This window comes from Parasteatoda tepidariorum, chromosome 4, assembly GCF_043381705.1.
Source record: "Parasteatoda tepidariorum isolate YZ-2023 chromosome 4, CAS_Ptep_4.0, whole genome shotgun sequence".
Classification (NCBI taxonomy): domain Eukaryota; kingdom Metazoa; phylum Arthropoda; class Arachnida; order Araneae; family Theridiidae; genus Parasteatoda; species Parasteatoda tepidariorum.
The window spans coordinates 81,790,264-81,813,830 of NC_092207.1; the positions used below are offsets into that span (position 1 = coordinate 81,790,264).

Consider the following 23,567-nt stretch of genomic DNA (forward strand, 5'->3'; position numbering starts at 1 on the left):
TTCAATAAAACATTGAACATATTTACTGCACATATTAGATACAATTTTTTCATAAACACCGTATTTTGTTAAAAAATTACCTTCGCAAGCATGATCATATTTTCTATTCATACAGGGTGATTTAATACGGCAGATACAAAACTGGAAGGTAGGTAGTGTATCATAATGAATATGAATAGCTTAGCAGGAAATGTCACTGTACGTCGTCAGAGGCATTTCTCTATTATGGAGTTGCTGTTCGTGAGCATTTGTCGAACAAGCACTTCTATTTATCCAAATTCGCTTACTTTTATGATGATTTTACATTTGCTAGTTACTTATTGCTAAAAATTGCATTCAAATAGTCTAAGAAACATATGTTATGGATAGTTGATATCACAATAGAAAATCGCGTAGTGCCCCGGGATCGGGGGACTCATAAAAAACAGGGTTAAGTAAAAAACTCAATCTTCTAAATCGTATAAAGTCAGTATTATATAAAAATTGAATCGAGCATAAAATTGAAATCCTACCAACAATATTTCCACAAAAAATTTTAAGCTCTATGAGTAATTTATTTCACGGGATAATTAAATATTTTCGGCAGCAATAGAAAAACGGGAGAATTGAACGGCAGAAGTTGAATTCGGCTGTAAAAAGTTCTAACACACCATAACACCAAAATCAATAAATTCTATCCAACCAAAAACACATCTCGTCGTATCTACAATACTTCCGAATCTTTATCGGTAATAAACGAGGAACCAGAACAAAAGAAAAGCTTCTTTTAGTCCAAAGAATGCTTTGGGACAATGAACAGACATCATGTGAGGGGACTCCTTTAAGCTCCGGAAAACAAGCCTGTCGGAATCCCATCATCCTTTTCTTCGTTCCCGAGACGGTGACCCCCACCAACACAGAGCCTTAAAGATTCCATTTTTTTTTTCTTCTCCAGAATTCATTTCCGCAGGCGGATGATATTGACGTATATATCTTGCCAAAGACGAACGCAATAAAATCCGATGTAAAAGTGACCAGATGCCACGACTGCTCCAAGGATGGATTTGAACACAAAAAAGCAGCGGAGGCAATTTCTTTTCAAAAATATATTTCCACCCACATTGAAAAGGGCATTTTGAGAAGAGTTCTTGAGCAGATTCAATACAAGGAAACATTTTCTTCCACAGGATGGAAGATCGAATTATTTCAATAACTTCCAACGAATCTTTAAACAGTTGCCGTCATTATTGCTTATGAAACTATCTCAGTAAGCAGTGACAGTGGAAGAAAAAAGTTGTGATTAATTTGATTCAAAAACAGAACACTTCCAGCGTATCTTTTAACATCTGCTGTAAATATTGCAAATAGAACTATCTCAGCAACAGTTATAGTGAAAAAATAGGAGATTATTTTGATTCAAAAACTTCCAAAGGATTTGCTGCCAATGCTGCTAATGAAACTATCTGAGTAAGCGGTTACAGTGAAAAATTAAATAATTAATTTGATTCAAAAACAGATACTAACTTCTATTGGATCTTTTAACATTTGCTGCCATTGTTACTTATGAAACTATCTCAGTAAGCAGTGTCAGAGAAAACAAAAAAGTAGTGATTAATTTGATTAAAAAACAGAACACTTCCAGCTTATATGTTTTAACATCTGCTGTCAATATTGCAAACAGAACTATCTTAGCAAACAGTTATAATGAAAAAATTGGTGATTAATTTGATTCAAAAACTTCCAAAGGACTTGCTACCAATGCTGCTAATGAAATTATCTGAGTAAGCGGTTACAGTGAAAAATTTAATAATTAATTTGACTCAAAAACAGATAACTTCCATTGGACTTTTTAACATTTGCTGCCATAATTGCTTATGAAACTATCTCAGTAAGCTGTGTCAGAGAAGAAAAAAAGTAGTGATTAATTTGATTCAAAAACAGATCACTTCTATTGGATCTTTTAACTTTTGCTGCCATTGTTACTTATGAAACTATCTCATTAAGCAGTTGCAGTGATACACCAGGTAATTAATTAGTGGAGAAAAAAAAACAGAAAACGAAGTATATAAAATGCAGAGCTAGTAAAAAATAGAATACTTTTATAAAGCAAACAAATTTTATTTTTAATGCAAATTTTATACTTTACAGATATTATGCACACACTCAATATGGGGAAAATAATTAATTTGCTTTGGTACTATTTAATGGTTTAGAAATAAATTCTCAAAAATGGGTAGACATTTTTGTACACATAAACAAAGAGTAGTAATAAATACACAAGTGGGCGACCTTTGTGCTAAAATACAAACTAAGGTAAACAACGGTTAAGAGCACAAAAATGAAGAGCTGAGTATTTTTTGTGCTCTTAAACGTTGTTTACCTTAGTTTAAAAGAGTAGTAATGTCAGAAGCTATAAAGTAGAGATGAGTAAGTACCATTTCTTAGGTATCAGTTATAAAAATTGATATTTATATAGCAGAGCATCAGTTACAAAGTTACATTTTACATCAGTTACATTTTTAACCAGATTATCAGAGTAATTAAGACATTAATTTTGGACGTAGGTGATAAATTAAAAAGCAAAGATTTCATTGTTTTTATTTGATCTAATTTTAAAGCCTTTTTATTCGCTCACAATGCAGACTAAAGAATAGTATTAATTTTAAAATCAAACAGTTGATTTAAGTCAAAACCATAAACATTTTGTTAAAAAAATATATTAAATAATTTCAAAAAACAGAAGCGGAAAGATCGCAAATTTAGAATTTATATTATGTTAAAAACTAACAGATACTTTCAAAGCGTTCGAAAGCAAAAAAATAAACAATACATATTTTAACTAACTTAACTAGAAGCTCACTCATTTAAGACCAACTTATACTTATGAGCTATTTAGCATAAATAGTGTGAATTGAAATTTTCAAAACTGCTATAAGATAAACAGATCTATTTGAAAATATTATTGAACGATAACAGCTTATCTAAACAATTTTGTGCAATTAAATAGGCAAAAATCTAAGTAAGAAACGTAACTGTAAGTGATTCATTTCCACTGCGATTAATTTTTTTAAATATTAACCTTGAACTAAAGTGTTTTTAATACCATTAGATAGAGCGTTTGCCTCCCAATGAGTTGAACCTCTGGTTCAAACCCCAGTCATGGCTGGTCGTTACGAATTCCGCACCCGGCTTGCACTGACCACAGCGCTGACGTAAAATATCCTCAGACGGATCATGGGTTAGAGTCCTCTTGCCGTTGGGTTAACCGTGTGAGGTCTTCTTGGTTTTTCTCTCCATGTAACGCAAATACAGGTTAGTTCCATTAAAAAGTTTTCCGGGAAGACAAATTTCTCTCAATATTTGATCTAGGAGTTCTCTTGTCTTCAAGATATAAACTTTCAAAGTTACGAAAAAGATAGTTTTGGTATAGTTAGGGAACAAAAATAAATATTATAATATATGCATGAAAAATATAAGGTTTTGTCCTAAACTTCGGAAACAAAACTGAGAATGAAAAATAGAATCCGAATTCGAAAAAATAAATACGTGAGATTGAATTTTACCGTAGCTACATTAAAGCATTCGCATAATACCGTACACCTGGATTCCTTATATTGTAATACTTTTATAAAATGCGAAAAAGATAGCTCTAGGAAAGATAGAAAATTTAAAAGTTACGAAAAAGATAGCTCTGAAATTAATAGGGAACAAAAATAAATATGATAATCTATGCATGAAAAATACAAAGTTTTGTTCCCAAACTTCGAAAAACGTAACTGAGATTGAAAAATTGTATCAAAAATGAAAAAATAAATAAAATAAGAGAGAAAAAATAACGTTTCCTTATATCATAATACTTCTGTAAATTAAAATTGAATTTAAAAAATAACAACACATTTTTTTTTTAAAATCTGCAAAAACAAAATGGGGAGGAGGGATTTTAAAATAAATGATTAAAATTATTCTCTCTTTTCCATTTGTTAATTATTCTTTAAAAAGTAATATTTATTTTGAGTAAAAGTTTAAAAAAAACTTTTTTTATTTAGATTTTAATACCAATTTTTTTTAAATTTAATTTGAAACGCGTTTTCATTTTCAAATGTGTTGTAACACTTAAAATAATTCTATGGTCAATTGAGTCTTTTTCTATGATAAAAAAAAAATTTAAATAAATAAATGAAAAAAGCAATGCTTAACAAAATCTTTCTGAATCAAAACTGAAAATCAAATGCATTTAAGAAAAAAATATAAGCTGGAAAATTAAATATGTCAAGAAATCCATACGTCCAAAAAATAGTAAATAATTCTTTTTTTATTATTTTTTTTTAAGTACAGTATTCCAAATATCAAATTTCGAAAAGTACACACACGTTTATATATGAAAGCAAATATTTTTTTTTCCGATATCGAAGTTTGTATGGTCGCAACGAATAGATGAAAAAAAAATTGTTCCATTCGACCTTCCCTACCCCCCTATGGATTTTCAATTGGATTTGAATCGAAAAAGAACGCCAAAGAGGCGGAAGAGGATTTTGAAAAGGAATGGAAATTTAAGAAGCAAAAGACGATTCTGAAAATGTAGGACAAAAAAGTGATTTTTGCGTAAATATATTCAATTGACAAACGGCATAAGATGAAATGCAAATGCCAATGGTATAAGGAAAAAAACCCGTTCAAGATCCGTCTTGCAACATAAGTTGCAATAAAAAAAATATTCTTTGGGGATGGTTCAAATTTTATATCGCTAGATAGCTTGACCACTAGAGTAAAAGGCCTTCTTGAAAGCGCATCGAGTTTCGTTTGCACGATAGCCCGAGTAAAAATAGGAATTTCGGATTGAAGATTTCTATCGCATACAAAGTGGCGCAATCTAGATGTGAAAAAAATAATAATACTAAAATAATAAAATGAAGAGTTAGTCTCTGGCTGTGAGTCTTTATTTATAACACCAGAGCCGTTTGTGCTATTGTACTGAAATTCGGACAGCGGCTGCAAGGCCTAATTTTAGTTCCCTATCCAAATAAGGAATTTTCTCTTGTTGTTGTTGTCGTATGCCATTAAGGCATGAAGTGAGATTGTTATTGTTTTCCAGTAGCGCCATCTATGGCCAAAAATTCGACTTCTGCTACACCCATACGTCACACCCGTTTATATGACGGACCTATTCATATATCCATTCATTCATAGATCATAATTCATAGATGATCTGAACCAGAGAACGATCAAACTCTAATTCAGTATCCCCAGAGGTATAATTGTTATAGGAACACGGAGGAATTCGTGATCCGACAGATTTAACGTGCACCAGTTACTATTTACTACACATAAAGTCTTAGGCCGGCGAGATTCGAACCAGTCTAATGCCCTGCCTACCAGGCTATCCCGACCGATTTTTCTCACTGATTTAGGATTAGCGATTTTTATAAATTAAACTGCAAACTATTCTTTTTTTATGTGTTACAAAAGATAATACCAGTGATGTTTTCAAGCTTACAGCTCTATTTTGTAAAAACAACGTTCATTGCACATTCTTAATTATATTTGATTAGTTAAGTCAGATTAGATCAAACTTCAACTTTGATGGCATGCGTGAGCTACGTCAGCGACTTAGCAATTCTAAAGCTATTTGAAACGACGGGTTCATTTAGTTAAATGTTACGCTTTTGAAAGGAGCTTCTATAAAATAAAAAAAAATTTAAAACCAAAGGTTAGTGAAATTAAAAAAAAAATTTATTTAGGTAATAAAGGCAAAATTAATAGAGAAAGGTATTTATTTGTTTGGGGGAACTGTAAAAATTCGTCATACTATCATTGGTAGTATGATATATTAGTATGGTAATTAGTGCTGTTTTAATAAGTAACGAATAAGCTAATATAGAGATTTAAGGGATAAATATTAGAGAAAATTACTCGATTGAGGTCAATTAAGACTACTATTAGTTGGGTATGAAAAACAGCATTATATCAAATAATACTTTATATATATTTTTTAAATTCCGATTTATCTCATTGGTCATTTTATTTGCTTAATTATATTTTCGCATCGTACTAAAAATGGGTATGCAGCCAATAAATTAGGTTTAAAAAAATTATAAAAAAAAAAAAGGATTGTGAAAATTTGGTTTATTGCTTTTACCGCCAGAGGTAAAAAGTGACATAAACTTCTTTAAAAGCAAATCAAAGCTTCTTATATAGTTAGAAACCTTATACAAAACCTACTTAAACTATCATCACCGTGTTTAACGCGATACTTTTAGTTGAAAAATAGATAATTTCAAAATAAAATCAATCTAGATTTTTTTCGAATATGCTTGAAAATGCAAGTAGTTGCTCTGAGAAAATGTTTAAATTAAATATATTACAACCTTTGCTTGAAAATAAATGCAAAGCACATTAAATCTGAATTATAAAATTTGCAGCTATTAATGTAACTTCATCACATCTGCAGAAATCTAAAATCATACAAAAACAAAATTTGTAAAATTTACAAAAGTGAATATCTTTAAAAAAATCAGTATAGTACACTGCTGGACAATTGCTAAGGACGGATAACACTATCATCCATAGCAACCACAAAATGAAGGGAAGGAAAATTAGAATAAATGCGGCATATAGTAAGAAGGGGTATGCGTATGTAAATTTTTTTGTCCACGTTTGTTCATCACGTGATAGCGATGATAAGAGCTTTAAAGGTTTTGACGCGCTGTGGAGAGTTGTTGTTGCAAGTCAAATTTTTACAGGAAAGATTTAGTTGACNCAGAACAATGAATGTTCTTTATTCTAATGTCTGAACAGTGTGGCAACTATACTTTATCCTACTAGGTCTCATGTCTCGCTTAATGTTATGCTTCATTGCAATTTGTGATCCGTCCTTAGCAATTGTCCAGCAGTGTAATTGAAACAGAAGACGTGCCTTTTTGAAATAATAAGTTCCTCAAAAAATAAGTGTAAATATTTTGAAACTATAACAGGAAGAGCAAAAATAACAGAAAATTGATATGATATGTAAAAGAAAATGCGTTCTGCTTCAAACTTCGCGCTTTAAAAAGACTCTATATTTATCCTTAAAAATTAGAAACTCATAACAAGATTCACGCGAACAAAAACTAAATATTTGTGTTACACCAAAAAAAACAAGCGTATTTATGAGTCTTCGTTACCACAAAGTCCTAAAATTACTCAGCGCAAAACATTATCTGAAGTATAAACAGATGGGAAGGGATAAAAGTTGTTTACAGCCTAAAATTGTTTTTTCTTCATCAAAATAATCCGATGAGTGAAATAATCAATAACTCATAAATTATGACGAAATATGCGTACAGTGCGCAAAAAGAAAAAGTTATACTCTGAATAACTTTCGAGTTAATGATTGGATCTTAAAGTTATAGGACTCAATCTTAATGACTCGATGGGGTGATTTAAAATATGCTAAACAGTCATTGCAGACGATATTTCAAGTTACGAAATCAAACACAAAAACACACTTTCGGTGAATAAACATATCTTTTTTTCGACAGATTCGAAATTATGATCCCCCCCTCAAAAAAAAAATAGGGGGTAGTAATAAGGTTCCGATAGTTAGGCAGAAGAGCAGTCCTAAGTTTCGTCCCTTAATTTTAATTTTTGCGTATTTCGCCGTATCTCGAGAACTTTTTAAACAAATTGAAAAGTTTTGGCGCACGATTATAAAATTCGTTCATCCAAAGATAATTCCATGCAAGGTATAACTTTTAGTAAATATTTATTATTTTTTATCATTTTATTTAATTCGAAATCATTTGGTCGAAAATTTTGAATTGTAAGATGTACGATTTTTTACATTATTTTAAATAACAAAATTTTACACGACGAAATACAAAATTTGAGCGAAATCGCTTGAATAGTTCCTGAGAAATCGAATTTTAAATATACGACATTTTTAATAACTTGTTTCCTCAGGAACTATTTAACCGATTTCGCTCAAATTTTGTATTTTACCATGTAAAACTAATTTCTTCAAAGTAATATAAATAATTTTATACCTTACAAATCAAAAAATTTTCGATCATTATTAAATCAAATAATAAAAAATAATAAATACATTCTAAAATTTCTTTTTATATGGAGTTATTTTTGGATAAACGAATCTTATATTTGTGAACAAAAATTTTTCAATTAGCTTAAGAAGTTCTTGAAATATAGCGAAATACGCAAAATAAAAGTAATGACGGAAAATAGGATTTTTACTTAGTTATGTGTGGTTTAAAAGAAAATAAACAATTAAATTTAAAAAAAGGAAATTAAAAAGGAACTACAAAGTAAAATTTCCAACAAAAAAAAGAGAGAAAAAATTCATTGCATTTTATGCTAGTTTATCCATTTAAGATTATCGTACCGAAATACTGAATTGATTTTCGAAAATTTTTTTAAGTTACAACGTAATGTGTCGCAGTGTGAAATGTGTGAACAAGTAAATTTGTGCACTCAGTTGAATTTGTTTTGATAGGCGGATTTTCTCACTTCTATCAAAACTTTTTTTGTAAAATACTATCATTTTAAGTATTTAATTGAAATAGTTTGTTTAAATTATGCGAGAAAAAGAAGAAACGATACTTTCAATATCAATAGTCGAAATTGCAACTTATTCAGTTGCAATAATTTTTAATGGAGGTTGCAAGGAATTATTGAAAGTTTTGGAGCAATTGGGAGTATATGTAGGCCCCAGCAGTTAAGCATAGGCTCAAAAGGCAACTGACTGCAAAATTTCGGCTGCTACTCTGAAAACATATTAGGCGTCACATATGAAGGTAGATCGAAATTAAAAGGGCTAGGACTAGCACTTACAGACTGCTGAAAATGATGGAAACGAAGAATCTTATAGACTCGGTATGGATGCATTATAGTTGGTTGCAAAATTTTATAAATTTAGGTGGATTATTGATGACAAGACTTTAACGGCAATTTGCTCTCTTACTTGCTGTATCTCTAACTAGTACACTTTTAAACTAATTTACTCCAACTCTTGACGCGATGTTCAAAATAAAAATAGATTTTGTTACACGTAAGGATTTTTTTGACATAACGAATACATGGCCCTATAAAATATATATATACTTGATTTTTTTGACACAATGTTCACAATAAGTATAGTTTTTGTTACACGTAAGGATTTTTTTTGGAACAATGAATACATGGCCCTATAAAATATATATATTTGACTTTTTTTAACACAATGTTTACAATAAGTATAGTTTTTGTTACACGTAGGTATTTTTTTAGTTAGGTTAACTGGTTCTGAGTAATCTACGATAATGAAACTTATTTTAAGTTATTTTTTATTTTTTTTCCCTTCAAAACACGGCCATTTTGTGAAAACAATTTATTTTTTAAAAGTCATCTGTGCAACGAAAACAATATTTATGTAGTTTAAAAAAATCAGAACGGATTTAAATTAGGATTATTGTTTTTTCAACTTATGAGTACAGTAAGTTATAGAAAATTTTAAAAAAACCACACCCTCACTGTTGCCAGTGATGCTTGATGTCGGCGATTTGCTGAGAACTTGTCTTACGAGTTCACTGTGGGACTTGCCGATAGCGTACTGACATTATTTTTGAGAAATGAAGGCTTATTTATCTCAGTTTGAAAACTAAATATTTATATATTTACTGTCTATTTATTTCTGAGGATTTAAAGTAATTAAAGCTATTCATAGATCTCTGGCAACGGATTTAAAACTACCCGATTCGCTGTAGCATTTTGTACAAAGCTTACAAATTATTAGGAGAAACGAGTGATTATCCGCTCACTTAGAGATTTAATCCCATAACTTAATTTAATTAGTTTGGCTTGAACATTACTGATTTCGTAAATTGAGTATGATAATAGTACTAAATCTATGTAAGAGTCTTATCGCAGTAATTGGTAAACGCTCCAAAAGATCTCATATTAATCCATCCAGGACATACTGGGCACTATATTGGAAAACGTATTCTGAGTGTTATTAGTTTATTGACTAACTACTCGTCCAACTGTTAACTGAATTATTATGACTGATTATCATTATGTAGAAAATACTAAGCACACGAAACATGTATTAGAGGTAGGATGACATATAACATCAAACGGATGACTACAATGTTTGTGCCTAAACTGATCAGTGAAATATTAATACAAATGACATGTCAATCTCAGCGAAGATAATTAATTCAATAACTATGCTACGCCTACCAACATTTCAAAGTTAAATTTAAAGTTACCCCCTAACTTAATATGTAAACGATTTCGAAGGGAAAACCACTTATGCGTAGAAAATTGTTAAGAGTTTAAATGACTACTAACTAAAAATGGTAGTCATTTAAACTAATTTTATCTTTCTTCTGATACATTATTACTAAATTCTTTGAAAAAATTAAAATACTTCGAAAGAACTAAATAAAATGTTTAATAATAAAAATTCGGCCATTTATAAAACTAGTTGGAAGTTCGGGAAAATATTATTTTTATATGGTTTTTAAAAACAACGACAAAGATTAAAATAGATTTTGGAATGGAATGGTTATCTCATTTTAAAACAGTTATAACAACTGAGCCAATTCTGAGTTTACAACTATCAAAGTTCAACTTCGTAGTCTCGTAATTTTAAACCCCAACCCAGAGGACAAGGGTCAAGCTTTGGGGCAAACTAGCCTTCGTGGATGACTTTTTCGTGGAGCTAACCTGCATTTGCGTAACATGAAGAGGAAAACCACGAAAACCAGCCACGGTTTACTTAGCGGCAAAGGGACTCTTATCCATGATCCGTTTACTACTGAGGATATTTTACGTCAGCACTGTGATTGGTGCGAGTAGCGACCACCCATTTCTGGGATTCGAACCTGGGTTACTTCATTGACAGACGAGCGCTCTATCCATTAAGCCACCAAAGCTCGTGGTTATCTCCTTTTATAACCATTGTTGAACAGTGGACCCAATTTTGAATTTACGACTACCATTGTTCAATTTCACAGAATTTTGAACCTAATCCTGAAGACAAGGGGACTCCTAGATAAAGTATTGGGAGAAATTTGCCTTTGTAGAGGATTTTTTGACAGCATTTGCGTTACATGAAGGGGAAATTACGAAAACCACTTACGAATAGCTTGACGGAAGGCGGATTCAAACCCATGATCCATCTACCACTGAGGATATTTTACAGTAGTTGGAGCAGTATTCGTATCTACCAGTCATCGTTGAGACTCGAACCCGGGTCACCTCATTGGGAGGCGAGCGCTCTATCCCATAAGCAACCACGGCTCTATGTTTATCTAATTCTCCATTTCCTCGCATAAAACCAAGCTAAAATTGGGGATATATTATGTTTTTCCAGGCAGCCCATTGTTACTGACACAGCACAACTAATCACCTTTAAAAAAAGTTTCAAAAAAGGCGGCGATCGATATAAGGCCATGAGATACCAACTCTTCCATCTTGTTAGCTCATTACATTAGCCATCTACCACGCTTTCTTGCGGTTTCTAATTTACTACATTCTAAATGGCTTGCATCGGAGAAGCTTAGGCATGTTGGCACATTGTAAAATAGAAATTGCCATTTGATTGGGGTCGAGAAAGCATGCCATATGGCATGTCCCCTGATTTAACCAAAAAATTCAAGGCGAAGCTCGAACACCACCAGGGTTTTTCATTTTGTCAAGCAACTTGGCATGTGAGAGCTAACACGAGTTTCTTGAGCATAAACAAATTGTGGTTTCTTTCTTCCTACATTCAAACTATCACGTGACTCGTGGAGAGCTCTTGGAAAGTAAGTCCTCTTAAGATTTTCCCAAAATCAAGGGTGCCTTAGGCCTATGGACACATTTTTTGAAAAAAAATAGGCAAATTTAGACTGTTTATAGTCATCAATGAGACGGCGTACATAAAAGATGTTCCATGCGACAACATTCGAGATCAAATCAGAGAGCTTCCAAATAACTAGATGCTTTAACAACCGCCCTAGAGAGAAATATAAGAGTTATGAATTATTTTTTAAAAAAGGCTTCATTAATTACCCCTGCAACAAGTTAATGGCCTCAACGAATATATTCATTCAACTGAAATTCATTTAACCGAAATATTTATTCCATTTCATTTTACAAAAGCAATTTAAACGAGGTTCCGAATAAAAATTTGAGAAGTTTGAAATACGCCATTCTGAAATCAGTAAAATAAAAAATTTTCATAAGCCTGTTTGATTACAAGACATACAAAGCGCGAGAAGATTCCTGAATACACACAGTTAAAAGCATCATCCTTTTCCAAAAATATAGATATCTTTATTTTTCCACGAAAATAGAGATGGAAACTGGAGAAGAAGAAAGAAAGAGAGGAAGAAAACGATACAACGAATACAGCCAAGTTAGAAGGAAAAGAAGCGGTGGGGTGGTAGAAAAAGCACTCAAAATATTTATCTGAAAGCATGAGAATAACAAACATATTCCGCATACAGTGAAATGTAGTTATAAAAATTCCAGTTTGGAAAAATCTAGCAATATATGCTTGTATTCACGGATATTTTATGTTTGAGATTGAATAGCAGCTGAATCTTTTTTTTTTCTCGTCTCTGGAGAGGCCATAGATTTCAGATGGTCTTAACCAGAAAAAATATTCTTTCCCCACCCCTAGTTTAAAAGGGGTTTATACTTAAATATCAAAACTTCTACCACCCCTTTTTCAGAAATAGCGGATAACATATTACTTCCCATTTCGACTTATTTAATTTTTAAAGTAAATAAAAATTTAAAGTTATCGGAATTTAAATAATGGAATAGAACAAAAGTTTGACGTGGTCATAGAAATTTATTACAAAAGTGATGCGGATTTTGATTCTCGTCATAAGTCTGAAAAAAATAATTTTATTCATTAAAGTCTACTTGAAAAATTTAACTTTATAAAATTTTTTTTTATTTCATTACTGGTGGAATACCCGTTCTTCGTAAGGGATGGCGGAAAAGTTAATAACCAATAAATCGTTATTCATAAACACTACGAAATCATGCACAAAACTAAAAAGCATATACCGACACAATTAAGTTTAAACATATCATTTTTATCAATCGCAAACGTGATTTTTTGATTAAAAAAATGAGAAAATACGATATACGAAGCGCAACCTTAAATCTCGTAAAAAGGAATGATTTTAAATCATTTGAATCAAGTATTAAATCGCGTTTTCGAAAAAGACACCATTTTTGAAGCGGATTTTCTCATTTTTTAGCAAGAGTTTTAAAAAAAAAAACAGAGATGGTGACAAACTTTCAGCGAGCTGCGTTCGAGTGTATATACACCGAAGAGTCATTACATTATGACCACCCTGCTAATAACATGTAGGACCACCTTTAGCCCTCAAAACTGCTAGCACCCGCCGTGGCATTGATTCCACAAGGTGCTGATAGGTAGTCTGAGATATCTGGTACCAAGCGCTCACCAACTGCTCCAGCAATTCCTTCACATTGCGAGGGGGTAGCGTGGCAGCACAAATTTGGTTTTGCAAGTAGGACCACAAATGCTCTATTGGATTTAGGTCAGGTGAATTTGGGGGCCAAGACATGACTTGAAAGTCAGTGGAATGTTCCTCGACGATTCGACCCTTATGACATGGTGCATTATCCTGTTGGTTCCCCGTAGGAAAAACTGTTGCCATGAATGGGTGAACCAGGTCTGCAACTATGTTCAAGTAGCATACAGGGATTGTTCTATGAGGATTATGGGTCCTAATGTGCCCCATGAAAACATTGTTCCTGGGCGAGAAACCATGAAAACCTGGACGAGCCCATTGTTATAGATGGAGGGTGGTCATAATGTAATGGTTCTTCAGTGTATATGTTACCGTTAATGACCAAAATAAAGGTTTTTTTTAATAGCCAAAACTTTTACTAGCAATTTCGGAGTTACAGAATAATTTAAAATAGACACAAGATGGCTGTGATTGAATTTAAAATTTACTTCGATGATAAGTTTTTTTTAAAATTCCAAACTAATATGAATCTTAGAATCAATTCTTCTTCTCTAACACAACAGTACAATTACTACGCATTTAACTGTTAGATGGTTTAGAAATTTCTAAAAAAAAAAAAAAAAAAAAAAAATGNAAAAAAAAAAAAAAAAAAAAAAACTTTGTTTTGAGTAAACAAATAACCCTCTCCTCGCTTTTACTAGTTTGACTAATTATTTGCTCTTCGAATGTCGAACTATTTTTTACTTCATTTTTGACAAAGATTCTGAAAAATATGTATAAAAGGAGGTGATTGCGACAGGACCCTGTATATTTCCTTTTATTTATTTCAAAATCAGAAGCATAATAAACTCACAGTTTGTTCGAATTAAAATATTATATAAATTAAATTACAACAATCTGAATTAAAATAAGAAATATTGTAGTTTGAATTAAAATATGAATTATTGCTATTCGAATTAAGAAACTGTCGATTTTCACTGTATAATTTAAGCATGCTTATTTGACGAAATAAGGAAGAAACCCAGCAATATTGGTTAATCAATACGAATAACAAACATGTAGTAAGAGAGAAAGGACAAGTAAAAGCAAAATCAATAATCCAATAAAAGAAAAAGGACTAATATTTCTCCTTGTATATTGAAATGATCCGAATTTCCCTAGAGTAATAAAGAAAGATATTTAGAACGCGCCCTATAATAACAAAGTAAACCATACTCAGAAAACAAGCTGTCCTCCATAAAAGGAAGAAAAAGGCGCGGCTTCATTAAGTAAAAAAAAAACGAGCTCCTTGTGTAAGCGAGTGTAGATTGGCTCCAAGATATATATAAAAAAGATTAAATGTAGAATTATAAAACATAAATAATCAATAGAAATAAAACTTCCAATTACTATATATTTTACAAATTATATTAATTTTTAATATTTATAGGGAATTCAGTTAAAATATTTCTTACGTTTTTATATCATTTACGCTTTAATCACTCAAAATAAAAAATGCTTTATTTCATTTACTAATTGATCCAATAACATTAATTTACAAAAACTCTAAATATATACTTAACAAAAAACATACAATATAATTAATATAGTGAATTAAAAAAAATAGCATTATAGNATCAATAGATATAAAACTTCCAATTACTATATATTTTACAAATTATATTATTTTTTAATATTTATAGGGAATTCAGTTAAAATATTTCTTACGTTTTTATATCATTTACGCTTACAATATAATTAATATAGTGAATAAAAAAAAAAAAACATTATAGCTTTTTACAATGTTTTTATCGACTCGTGTGTATCTGGCAATCGAAATTTTTGTCACTTTCCGAATCGCAAGAATTCCCTGCCTAATGACAATGCAATACTTTTCAACTAACTAAAGCTCACAAATTTCAGCAAGAATACTGACTGTACTGAATAATAATACAAGTTTCAATTGTACTTGACCACTGCAAATGAAACTATAAACAATCGTCAATCAAAATGTCAGCCACATTCCGACTAGCAAGGCTAAAGCGTCCAGATCTCAACAGGAGTTCTTGGCTTGATGACAATGCGAATTTCACAACCACTATAAGCGATTTCACTACCATTATAAGCCATTTCACTACCACTATATTTCAAAACCACTATAAGCAGAAGTCACAAAATATAATTCCAACAAATTTTTGATTACTTTCCAGCTATCTAGGGTGCCCAAATTTAACTAAGTTTCGAGCCAGAGATGGCAATACAAGTATCAATTGCTTCCAAAATGTTTCAAGTAAAATTCAACTTCAAATTATCGCCAATCGAATATGTTTCCAACGTAAACAAATTAACAGACACAAACCTGAAAACAAGTAAAATTAAAATTTAAAAAAATAGCGTTTCCAAGTAAACAAAAGAGAAATATATATTTTTTTAACACACCAAGTGAAAAACGTGATCGTACATGATTGTAATAAATTTCGATCATTACCAGAATTCACTATTCTGTAATACGTTTAACGTGAGATAAAAATAGAATTATTTTCTCTTTTTCAGTATACTTCATAATCATAAATTTTTAATGACAGGAATTGATTATTTGATTTTATTACTTAATTGATTTTATTATTTTTACATGGTTAAGATTGGACTTTGTGTCGAGCTAAACGAGTTCGGATGATAAGGATATTTCTAAAACAAAACTAGTTTTATTAATAATATATCATTACTTAACTATTTTCTGTAACTATTACTAGATATTGAATCTCTCAATAGATTAATAGCCAGATAAATAGTTTATTTTCAATGAGATATTCATTAGATAGGATACTTGCTTTTTGCGTCGCTCGTCGAAACAATTATTCGATATCAACTATTTATGTTTCAACTTTTAACTAGTACGAACAACCACCAAGTCTGTTATTTAGTAATTAAACTGATAATGCTCATGGGAAAAAAATCTTCATAGGAGGTTATGAATCACGAATAACTAAATTTCAACTTTGGTTACGCTTTTGTATATATTAATCTAAGATTGTATTAGTAATAAACTTTTCAACTGAAAAAAAAAATGCATAAATGTAATAACGAATTTAATGAAAATAACGGCAAGAGATAAATAAAACTGAACACTCAACTGAAAAAAAAATGCATAAATGTAATAACGAATTTAATGAAAATAACGGCAAGAGATAAATAAAACTGAACATTCAACTGAAAAAAAAATGCATAAATTTAATAACGAATGTAATGAAAATAACGGCAAGAGATAAATGAAACTGAACACTCAACTGGAAAAAAAATGCATAAATGTAATAACGAATTTAATGAAAATAACGGAAAGAGTTAAATAAAACTGAACATTCAACTAAAAAAAATGCATAAATGTAATAACGAATTTAATGAAAATAACGGCAAGAGACAAATGAAACTGAACACTCAACTGAAAGAAAATGCATAAATGTAATAACGAATTTAATGAAAATAACGGCAAGAGATAAATAAAACTGAACATTCAACTGAAAAAAAAATTCATAAATGTAATAACGAATTTAATGAAAATAACGGCAAGAGATAAATAAAACTGAATTAGGAAACTCACCTTCAACTCGTAACCGGGCTTGTAGTGAGTAATTCATTCCCTTTTCATTCCTTGCTATGCAATGATAAAGGCCATCATCAGCCAGGCCGACATTGTCCAGTTTTAAATCATCACTTTCTAAGATTCTGTAATTGGCATGACCAGCATGATGCAAACTACGACCATTCTTTTGCCACGAGACGGTGGGTTTAGGATCGCCCGCGACAGCACAACGAAAAAGGACACTTGAGCCGGACAGCACAGTAGCGTTACGTGGACCCTCCAAAATGATAGGTTTACCTAAAACTGTAAAGAAAAAAATATTTTTATTAACACAACTTTTAAAAAAATTGTGTGTAGCCAAATTATTCAACAAAAAATAATCACCTTTTAAGCACTTTTCAAACACTCAAAAAATATTTTTAAGCACTTTAAAAAAATATCATAATTAGACAAGGGTGGAAAGTTTTTGACAATTGACGGTTTTATCTTGTTTTAACCGTCATGTCGAGAAAAAAAAACCCTTTAGGCATTGTTTTTGACAATTGTCAAAAATCATGAAATTTTGAATCATGTAAAACGTATGGGGTTTTCATACGCTACGGAGTGATAATACGCCGAAGTAGATTGATTGGGTTTGAATTAATTGTGAAAACGTTGAATAGAACAATGTGAACTGTGTATTTTTGGATAATTCGTAGCGAAAATCAACATGGTAAAGGAAAAATCTCATTTTAAAAAAAGGAAAATTATGCAATTTTTTAAAACAATCAATGAAAAAAGCACCTATGAAGGCTTTTAAAAAACGAAAATCGAAAGTAAGCACCTTTAAGCACTTTTTAAAAACGCTACGCACCCTGTTTTATCTGTTCCTGCAATTATTACCGATTTTAACTTTTTAACGTTAAAATAAAGTAATCGTTAGCTGTCGTATTAAGTTCATATATAGTTGCCATACTGAACCGAAGAACTTTTTTATGTTCATTTTAATAGATTTTATGTTTTTATTGATATAAAATGCAGGTTAATAAAAAAAAAAATACTTTTTTTAAAAAAGAAAAAAACGCAATAACACTAACACAATAAGTAAAAAATATATTTTTTGAATTTTATCTATCGTCAAAGCCTATACCGTCTTTTGTAAGCAGTATGTGTTCAGTAAGCAGTAAGTACAAAAAGTTTCGTCAAAACGATAAAAAAAAATTCTATTAGAATGTAATTATAGAAGTAACTGCAATTGATAGCAGTAATAATTCAACAGAACTTTTACCTCCAAAGAAGATGAATTTAGTTGACTATTATTTACATAAACCAGAGATAAAATAATACATTTTAAGAAGAATATAAACAGCTACCAGTCATTAAAGCAAAGGGAGAAATGTAATAAAAACATTACTTTATAAAAAACAGTTTTATTGCGATTTTTAAAAATAGTTTTAGCAACAAGAACATGATTTGTGATTTAAAATATAGCTTCAAAACCGTTCTGTACTGTAGGTATTAAATAATAATTTTTTCGAAGTTACATTTCAGCAGGGTACGTAGGCAATTTATTCAACAAAAAAAGCACTTTTTAAGCACCTTTCAAGAACTTAAATAAAATTTTTAAGCACTTTAAAAAAATATAATTAGGTAAGGTTGGAAAGTTTTTGACAATTGACGGTTTTATCTGGTTTTAATCGTCATGTCAAAATCTTTTGGCATTGTTTTTGACAATTGTCAAAATTTTTGAAAAATGTAAATCGAATGGCGTTTTTATACACCACGGACTGACGATGCGCCGAAATAGATTGGGGGTGAATTAATTGTGAAAACGTTGAATAGAACAATGTAAACACTGCCTTTCTGCATAATTCATAGCAAAAATCAACATGGTAAAGAAAAAATCTCATTTAAAAAAAGGAAAATTAAGCACTTTTTAAAAACACCCAATGAAAAAAGCACCTTTAATGGCTTTTTAAAAACGAAAATCGAAAATAAGCACCTTTAAGCACTTTTTAAAAACGCTACGCACCCTGATCAGCTACATATTTAATAACCTCGTTTTGAAATAACTTTCAAATTTGCTTATGATATCTCAAACTGGAAAAGGTTTTATTTCCAAACGATTTTGGGAAAAGTTATAAAGACAACAAATACTTTTCGGAAATCGAATATTAAATATCGCCTAAGTAAGTATCGCTTCAAGTAAGATTTAAATTTCATTTCCGCAGAAACTAATTCTTATACATTTCAAAACTTATCGTAAATTAATAGATGCATTTCTAATCATTAGGGAAGACAAATTTACATTCCATAAACTAGGTATTCATAATTCAGGGCTTACTGAAAAGCCAGCTTTAAAAGAAGGAATAATCCGTAGTTTTCAATCCGATTATAGAAGATTATAAGTACAGAGAAAGTGCATTTTCAGAAACTTTTGACTACATGGTTGTGGGAATGATATATTTTTAGAATAAAATGTGACTTAAAACCATAGAACAAGCGATATAGGGGACAACTCACAAACCATAATAATACGATAGTTTACATAATAATAAACTGTCAACGATGAAATAAGTTTTGTTTTTACCATATACATACGGCTTTGCAAATTCGAATAAAGCCTAATAAAAATAACCAAGACTATGAATGTATTTTTAATGCTAAACATGAGTATGAAAAATTAATCAATAACTGTGTATTAGTTATTTTTGAGTGGAAAGCTCAACGCGTTCGAGAATTTCCAACAGCGTGCATTATGCTATAGGCTAATTGGAATATCCAGCTCTTCGCAAATTACAGGTGTAAAGCTACGTAGTTCACTGCATTAAGCCTAAAAAATGACGACGGCAGTTTTCAAAATACTATAATAAAAAGCCTACGACATATGTCAATGCTTTTACCTGCTCTTTGCAATTGTTACCGGCATTTAGCGAAATTGACATCATGCAAATTTTAAAAATCTTCGGTATTTTCTAATAGTTCAGTTTTTTAAGAAACATTACAATCGGCCTATATGTCTTTAGGTTAATTAGGATTCGAGCGAGGAACTACTCAGTAAGATTGAATTTGGATTAGGCTAATTACAATAAAATTTTAAAAAGATTTCTCTGCTCCAGACTTATTGCAAACTGCTTAAATAAATCAGGAAAACTTAGCATCTTTTGCAATGGAATAGAATGGCACAATTAAAAATATAAAAGAAGGAAAGATTAGGACATCTGAAGATGGTAAATTTCTGGGTGCGCTATGGCGTTTATGTGGCGCAGTCACCTAAGGCAGTGTTCTCCAAGGCAGTGTTCGCGGACCGGTCCGGACCCATGGATCAAATGGTACTGGGCTGCCTATTTCATTGAAACTGAATTTAAATTCCTAGGTTTATACTCCAAATTAAAAATATCTGTGTTCCATTAAAATTTTATTTATTTAAAAAAAAGGTGCCCCCGAAGGTAGTAACATAAATTTTTTAATGTTTGTAATGTATCATTGTCCCCGATTACGAGGGTTGCTATTTATATTTCTGGCCTTGGCAACAGTAAGTATTGCTAGGCGACCGCAGATGATTTTAATCGAAAGTTTGATATTTTTAAACATAAATTCAGCAGACGATTTACCATTATAGCTTCATTTGTGTTGTTGACAGTAAATTGAAAAGTTCTTCTCTTTCAAAAAATGGAATTGAATCGTGAACATTTTCGTGCCATTATTTTTCATAACTTTCGACGTGGATTGTCAAGACAAGAGTGCTTCGATGAACTTAATTCTTTATTCAGCGATAAAGCGCCATCCTACAGCACTGTAAAAAATTGGTATAACGAATTTAATCGTGGTCGATGTTCGATCCAGGACGAATCCCGTGCAGGTCGTCCAAAATCCGTTGTTGTGCCAGAAAAGATCGATGCTGTGCGTGAACTGATAAAGCAAGATCGTCATGTGACATACCGTGAGATAGAGGCGTCTTTGGACATTAGTATGACTAGCATCAATAAAATATTGCATGAACATTTGAGCGTAAAAAAAATTTGTTCGCGTTGGATCCCGCATAATCTGACAAACGCTCAAAAAAAGGCTCGTGTCGATTGGTGCAAGGAAATGTTGGAAAAATACGTTCAAGGTACATCAAAGGCTGTGTATAACATCTACACAGGTGACGAATCATGGATCTATGCATATGAGCCGGAAACAAAACAGCAATCAACTGTATGGGTCTTCCAAGACGAGGCAAAACCAACAAAAGTTGTTCGAGGAAGAAGCACATCGAAACAAATGATTGCCTGTTTCTTCGGCATTAACGGTCATGTGGCAACAGTGGCGTTAGAGCAACGCAGGACGGTCAATTCTGAATGGTACACGACCATTTGTTTGCCAGAAGTCATCGGAGAAATTCGAAAAAAGCAGAAGAACAGGCGAATCATTCTTCATCATGACAATGCGAGCTCTCACACATCGACTCAAACAAAGGCATTTCTGACGGAGCGAAAGATCGAACTGATGGGTCATCCGCCGTACAGCCCTGATTTGGCACCCAATGACTTCTTCTTATTCCCACACATCAAAAATAAATTACGTGGACAACGATTTTCGACCCCCGAAGAAGCGGTTGATGCATTCAAAACGCATGTTTTGGAGTTACCTCAATCGGACTGGAAAAAGTGCTTTGAAAATTGGTTCAAACGCATGCAAAAGTGTATTGATCATCATGGAGAATATTTTGAAAAACAATAAAACCAATTTCGATCCTACATATTTGTTTTTTCATTATTAGGTCAGAAATATAAATAGCAACCCTCGTACTCCCAGATGTAACCGTCTCATTGCAAAGAAACAAGCTCAGGGTTCTCATTGATTTAACGTTCTAGTAAGTTAAAATGTTAAATCACTTTATATTTATTTTTTGGTGTAACTGTATTTTATTTTGAAGGCATGTTTAAATGCAATTAAATTAAAATTAATAAATCAAAATAATCTAAAATATAAACAATCAACGCCCCCCATCCCCAGTGGGCCGCGGTAAAATTATCAAACGGTGACAGGTCCGCGGTGATAAAAAAGGTTGGGGAACTAAGGCATCACTCATTTACCGTATTAAAATCTAACAGGAAAAGTATTTAATAACCACATAAGATCTTTCAAAAAAGCGCTTAAAAAACCTTTCATTGTATCAATTTTTATTCCGAACTGTTTAGAAATTACAAAAGATGAAACAAAAAAACATTTAGAAAATTCCAATTCTTGAAAATACAGCAGAACAGAAAGTTAACTTAATATGTTAACACCTTATAAGTAACATGTTAACTTAGGAACAAATTCCATGTTGCAACAGATTCAAAATATTTTTTACACAAAATATAAACCACCTCAAAAGCATATGCGAATAATAATATACGGTATGCGAATAAAGAATATAAGAACTGAAATGGTAATCAACTATTGTAACGTCACTGATAAGTAATCATAAATTTAAAATACGTGTTCTCCGAAATTTGAACAAATAGTTTCATGATATACCAAATTAATTACTTTATAAATAATAATAAAACAGTTGCAAACTCTACCAAAACTCGCCATTGATTATGAAATAAAAAGATTAATAAGAAATAAAATTTAAGATTCGTTATATCCTGGTTTTTGTGCCAGTCGCAAATAGCATGCAAAGTAATAATTTTCAGTAATGAAATAGAACAATTAACAGTTAATACATAGTTTACCGAACTCAAAACCACGTGACTAAATTGGGTTTCAGAGTTCTGGCCTTTCCCTGTATCTCAAGTGTTACAGCTAAAAAGTGCGTTTTCGGATATTGGATTGAACTAATTTAGATATACTAAGCAATTTGAGTTGAATAAAAATAAAAATGTAATAATTTCAAACACTACAACATTTAAAACTGAACATTAAATTTAAAAAAATAGTAAACATTTAGGATTCATTATACAGGGTGCGTAGCTAAATTATTCAACAAAAAATAAACACCTTTTAAGCACTTTTCAAACATTCAAAAAATATTTTTAAGCACTTTTCAAACATTCAAAAAATATTTTTAAGCACTTTAAAAAAATATAATTAGGCAGGGTTCGAAAGTTTTTAACAATTGACGGTTTTATCTTGTTTTAAGCGTTATGTAAAAAAAAAAAAAAAAACTTTTGGCATTGATTTTGAGAATTGTTAAAAATCATGAAATTTTGAATCATGTAAAACAAATGGCGTTTTCATACGCTACGGACTGACAATACGCCGAAATAGATTGAACAATCTGAACTGTATTTTTTCTGCATAATTCGAAGCAAAAATCAACATAGTAAAGGAAAACCTCAATTTGTAACAGGGAAAATTAAGCACTTTTTAAAAACACCCCAATGAAAAAAGCACCTTTAAGGGCTTTTAAAAAACGAAAATAAAGCACCTTTTAAAAAAGCTACGTATCCTGTTATACCTAAGTCAACCACAAATAGTAAAAGTTTTAAATATTGAAATAGAACCACAACAAGAATAGTTTGATGACTTACCAATTCATTTACTTTAACACAATGTAAGTTTCTCACTCTACGAAATTCAACACTGAATATTAGTTTAATGGA

General features: G+C 31.2%; 1 protein-coding gene across 1 annotated transcript in view; it reads right to left on the reverse strand.

Moving 5' to 3' along the window:
* Window positions 1–23,567, reverse strand: part of LOC107456337 (tyrosine-protein kinase transmembrane receptor Ror2) — a 216,814-nt gene that overhangs the window by 37,996 nt on the left and 155,251 nt on the right. Inside the window, exon 2 of the mRNA XM_043039181.2 lies at window positions 17,029–17,313. Coding sequence (XP_042895115.1) covers window positions 17,029–17,313 — 285 coding nt within the window. The remainder of the gene's footprint in view (window positions 1–17,028; window positions 17,314–23,567) is intronic.